Raw genomic sequence first — 6,000 nt, forward strand, 5'->3', positions numbered from 1 at the left:
AGCCAGCGCCAGGCTAACGGCAACCACAACGAGCTGCTCCAGTTTTTTCCTGCTACTTTAGGAGACCCCTCCACAGCCTTCTGAGTGCCACGTGGGGTGGGGTGGTGGTGGTCAGCAATCCCTATCCTGATGGCTTAGCAACTGTGGTTAAGTGTCTTCTTCATATCTTCTTCCAGTAAGCCTTATAATGCTGCCTCTGTGTTTTGCTTTCTAACTTTTATAGACTTACTTTTGCCTCTTTCATGCAAAGCATATGCTCTACCTATGAGCTATAGTTACTGTATAATTTCACCAGATGCAGAAAAGAGAAAATTGTGATTCGTGTTCTGCTTACCTTATTAATTTAACAGTAATGTAAGCAGAAAAGGATCACTATTAATCTTTTCACTATCTGTGGAATTTATACACTAACGTTAAATTTCCCAATAAATATTACTTCCTTTTCATAGTATGAAGGAGGAAGCAATGTGCTTTGCTTTTAAAATAACAACTTTGTTTCTGGGTGGTATTGCCTCTGGCTGTTGCTCAGCAGGCAGAGATGAAGGGGGAAAGCCCTTCTCAGAAGAGGGTTTGCCACAGAAGGGATAGAGGAGAGATTAGGACCAGATACAAGGAGGAAAAACCTAGAATCTTACATCAATTTCAGAACAAGTTGTTTCAAGTCATGGTCAGGCTCTGCATTTTCAGATTCAGACTGGATGATGCCCATTTTCTTATGCCTAAATGCACTGTAGCTACATAACTACATATATTTTCCTTTTTGCCTGTTGAAGTCCTACTTCTTGTCTGCTAAAAGGTTAAGTGCCTTAAAGCATTTGCTGGGCCAAACCAGAATATCCAGGATGTTATAGAACCAAGCAAACCACCTAGCTTAGAAGTCACAGGAGGGGGGGCACTTTTCATGTGTGTCACTGGGATCAGGATTTGAGACTCTGCTTTCCTGTCTCATGTGGATCCTGGTGATGTGAAAGAGAATAGAGAATATGGAGAGATATCATTAGACATTGAAAGCAGTGTAGGTTTCACATTTGGATTGGCATTTAAAGGAAGTCTGATAGCAAAGTTATTTCAGCAGGCATCAGAATATTACTTATTTATTTTTAATTATTGTCCCACAATATAGTTCTCTATGTACCCTCTGCTGCCTCTCTCAGGGCAGTATCTCTTGGTAATGCCACGGTGATGCAAGGCTGTTGGGAAGAACAGTCACAAAACCCTCAAGTGAACTGGGTGCTGTTTTCTGCCTTAAACAATACCTGTTTATGAGCTAGGTGTTTCTCCCACATTGCAAGTAGCCAGGTAGCAAAGATGGCTCAAATCTGTAAAAAGTGGGGCAGTACTCTGCCAAGCCGCTCTTATTTTCCTTTCCCTTGCCTCCACCCACCTAAAGCTCTTCCTTGCCTGTCCAACCATCCCTTCTCACCTCTGCCTAGGAAAACCCCTTCAATCAGATTGGAACTTCCATCTTTCAGAGGATTGTACCCTACTTCTGAACACCAGAATCTGCAAACGGACAGGGCTGTTGCCTTTTTGTCCTGCTTGTAACATTCTTTGGCCCCTGTTGGCAGTAGGATGTTGAATTACGTGGATACATGTGCAAGAAGGATGTGGAATCATAGCCACAAACACAAAAACCCTTATCTGACCACACATTTGCTGCTGCAACATGCATTTTAACAGGCAGAATGACAAATGACCCACGCAAGGCAACAAGGATGATGCAGAGCTGAGATTCGAGCTTCAAACCCTAAACCATTCCGCTTAAGTTAATTTATCGTCAAATACTAGTTTTCCTCCCAGATCTCAAACCAGTGTACAGTGGTACCTCGGGTTAAGAACTTAATTCATGCTAGAGGTCTGTTCTTAACCTGAGGTACCACTTTAACTAATGGGGCCTCCTGCTGCCACTGTGCCACTGGAGCATGATTTCTGTTCTCATCCTGAGGTAAAGTTCTTAACCTGAGGTACTATTTCTGGGTTAGCGGAGTCTGTAACCTGAAGCGTCTGTAACCCGAGGTACCACTGTAATTTTCGATCCAGATTCTACCAAGCTGATTTCACTATATGGGTTCCATTTTCCCATCTGCATTCCTCACTTGAATTCCCCTGTAATTGATTAACCCTCAATACCCATTTCCCCCTGTCCCCTGAAGAAAACCATTTCTATATGTTCTGATCCTCTGTCTTCCTGCCTCCAGGTTTAAGGCGCAGGCAAAGTGGGCAGCCATTTGGTTAGTCTGGTAGCCTAGCCTCTCTTCACTCTCCATGACAGCTCTACCTAACAAGCCATTCCAATGTCCCAGCTTCCACCACAGTGGCAGACAAAGGAGTGAACCTTGCAAATGCTTTTCACTCAACGGCACTAGTTTTGGATACCCCAGATTCTCCTGAGTGAGAAACCTACCACAGCTGGGATAGCAGTCAGTTAACCGATAAAATGATTGACTGAATGACTGCTTCTTATTTGACCACAGTAAATTATTCCATGAAGCCAAGAATAATTGACGTTGTATTCTTTGACTAATTGAAAGTTCAACCTTCCTAGCTGCAAAGTTGGACACTTGTGTCTGAGTTGGTCAATCAGAAATATTGCATTGCCTTTTTATTTTGATGGTGGGAAAATAACCCTGAAGTATCCTGAAAAATACTTTTTTTTACCAAGAGTTTAAAGATGGCCTATTTGAGTTTATTTTTCTCTTAATCTTCTTCTAGCTTCTTGATATTGATACTAGCTAGTGATTTTCTACGTAATTTATGTACCTATATTGATAGTTTTTCATGAAACACTTGCCCTCTTACACTTTCAGCCTTGTTTTTTCCTATGGTGGGCTAGTACAGAAATAAAACTCTCCCCTTCCACTGTGTGAGGGCCAATAAGCTTATGTTCCTTCTCCCTACATTCTCCCTCTTGCTGTATAACTTTCCAGCCTTCACCCTCTTAAGCACAGTTTATTATTGGGATGTCTGCACATTGTTGACCATGACTAAACCAAGGTGCTTCTTACTTCACAACGAGATTCAAACCTTGGTTGGTGTTAACCATAGTTAATGTTGATGACACACATAATAGCAAACTACAATAAAGGAGAAAATCTGCATGAACGTGCCTCGTGACTCTTTTCTGACCCTTTAACTATGGTTAAGGGATGAGAAGCATCACATCGGCATATTATTTCAGTACGTTGTATCACATAAAATGACCCATGGTGGTTTTTCACTCAATGTATTTCCCTGTTAACTGCCGCTGACAGTTTCCTAACTGGAATCCATATCTGTTGCACTTACCCTTCCATTTCAAATGAGCCCCAAATTCCTTTACTCATGCTCAGTTTCCATCACACAAACAAAACTGCATGTACCCTCTATAATAAATGCTAAGATATAAGGATAACATGGACTTGCACATCACACTCTGTTTATAAAAATACTTTGGGGCAGTCGAGGTCTATAGCAGGGGAAGGCTGGGAGTGCCACGGGCAGCGGGAGGTACCAAGTCAGTATTTGCAAGATTTCTCATGGATAACTGCTGAGGTTTGTGTGGATTTTGACCAGAAGTGTAGTGGATTTATTTGGAAGGAAATTTACTACATTGATAAATATTAAAAATCTGTCCACAGAGAGCACCTCTATTTGGTCACAGTGGACTCTCATGCATGACCACAGATTGGAAATAAAAGGCACTAGTGTTCCTTGTAGTGTTTCTATAGAATGATTTGCTATTCTTGTGGGGAACAAGAATAGAAATGGGTTTCTTTCTTTCTTTCTTTCTTTTAAAAAAGTTATATCATCACTTTTCAGAGGGAAAAAAAAGAAATTGGATATTTACAGCCTTCTTTCCCCCATGTCTTGTTATAATTTTTTTAGGTGCTTCAGAGCTGGGCCCATTTTCAGATCCCAGGCAGTTTGCCAGCCTTTCATCCCTCACTGAGAGCCGGTTCTCCAACCCGCGAATGCACTATCCAGGCACCTTCACTTATGCGCCGCCCGTCACCTCAGGCATGTCATTGGGTATGTCATCCACAACTCATTACCACACCTACTTACCGCCACCTTACCCAGGCTCCTCCCAAAACCAAAGTGGACCATTCCAGACCAGCAGCACTCCCTATCTCTACTACGGCACATCGTCAGGATCATACCAGTTCCCCATGGTGCCAGGAGGAGATCGCTCCCCCTCCAGAATGCTGCCTCCCTGTACCACCACCTCCAATGGCGGCAGCGCACTCTTAAACCCTAACTTGCCTAACCAGAATGAGGGTGTGGAGGCTGATGGAAGCCACAGCAGTTCCCCAACAGTCTTGAATTCTAGTGGCAGAATGGATGAATCCGTTTGGAGGCCATACTGAAAGTTTATTGCATGGCCTAAAGTCAGTGAGCCAAAAAGAAAGAAAGAAAGAAAGAAAGAAAGAGAAAGAAAGAGAGTCAGCTAATTATAAAGTGCCTGTTTTTTTTCTTTTCCTTTGAATAGATTCTCTCAATATGTACAACTGTGTAGCTGGGATTTTATAACAGCTAAGTACACGCATACAACGTTAGAATGACTTTCCAGCATCATAGTTCCAATAAATGTAGATCAAAGCACATTTTACTGTCCTCTTGGAAACATTTGTCTGAGTTTTATATATTTAAAAATATTGACTCCAGTGCAGAAAGATGCCCATGTCTAGACTCTTGTAAAACATTTAAAAAAATAATAATTAGTGAGTTATTTTGCCAAGAGGGAAGAAATGGACTCCTGCCAATTTTCAAGACAAAGCCCATGCTTTTTTGCCTTTTTTTTGGAACAAACAAAAACAATTCAGGTACAGTTGCAACAATACAATATGCAGGGCCCCTATGCATGCACAGTGCTTATCACTACTTTTGATTGTGCTCCTATTTATACCAAAATATCTTCTGATTACAGTAGCTCTTCAACCATATTATCAAAGCCTTGCAGCAGATGAAAGAACTTTTAAGATGCACGGCTTATTTTGTACTGAAAGAGCAGCCTGCCAAGGCACTAAGGCAGCCTTGTTTACTTTGTGTTATTCATTAATGTGATTTTTTTTGCCTTAGATCAGTTAACCAAAATATATATATTGGGGGAGACCCCCTAAAATAAAATGAAATCTAATTTCTTATGCAAGAAGCAAAAGATAATGGCAATATATCTTACTCAAACCAAAACAGTTTAGGTAGTATGTGTGTCTGGCTATCTTGTTATATTTTATTAAGTTATAAATATGTACAAATTGAGGTTATTTGCAAAAAATGAATTGTCATATAATTTTAAAGAAATATTTATAATTATTTAATGATATTTGGTCCCTTTAAAGTTTTCTTAATGTAATGATATGATGACTTAGGTCTCTAAAAATGTTTGTTTTTTTAAAAAAATACTGACAGACTTCTAGCGGTACAAAATCTCAAGGCTATGCCTGAACTCTGAAAGGCAGTTCCAATATAAACCAGCTGCATATATATATATATATATATATATATATATATATATATATATATATATATATATATGTAATGCTTCCATCTCAAATAAACTTTGATATAGGACATTGTTTTAATTTATGAAGGAAATACTGTTTTAAATGTATTTGGTTGCCTTTTTAATCTGCCAGAAATGAACTGGAAAGAGCAGCAGAATGAGTGAAAAGCATTTTGGATGCTATTTTTAAATGGAAGTTTTTCAAAATTGAATGGGTGGGGACCAAAGTCCTCTCTCTCACGTGCAAGATCTTGGTCTCCACTCTCCCTGCTGCAGCCCCCCCCCCAGGCTGGGGGTCGCTTTGTGAGGGCTGTTGCCAGATGTCTTACTCCTGTACTCCATGCTTAGATCCCAGGCAACGCATTCTGGATAAAATCCCAAATGAAATGCCAGCAAAATTAATGACCAATCTTATAGGTCTTATCTAGTATGAAATACTAGTCATGATGCATATAGTGTATATCCCTGGCCTTTTTTCAATTGATATTTTAACCATCAGGTTACAAAAGAATAAGCAC

At 40.2% G+C, this 6,000-nt stretch overlaps 1 protein-coding gene across 3 annotated transcripts in view; it reads left to right on the forward strand.

Annotated features, from left to right (window-relative positions):
* RUNX2 (RUNX family transcription factor 2) overlaps nt 1-5,494 on the forward strand; it is a 116,750-nt gene extending 111,256 nt beyond the window's left edge. For all 3 annotated transcript variants that reach the window (XM_035110304.2, XM_060272335.1, XM_060272336.1), the window contains one exon: nt 3,865-5,494. In XM_035110304.2, the coding sequence (XP_034966195.2) occupies nt 3,865-4,346 (482 nt within the window). In that variant the 3' untranslated portion in view covers nt 4,347-5,494. The remainder of the gene's footprint in view (nt 1-3,864) is intronic.
* The last annotated feature ends 506 nt before the right edge of the window (nt 5,495-6,000 follow it).

This window comes from Zootoca vivipara, chromosome 3, assembly GCF_963506605.1.
Source record: "Zootoca vivipara chromosome 3, rZooViv1.1, whole genome shotgun sequence".
Classification (NCBI taxonomy): Eukaryota; Metazoa; Chordata; class Lepidosauria; order Squamata; family Lacertidae; genus Zootoca; species Zootoca vivipara.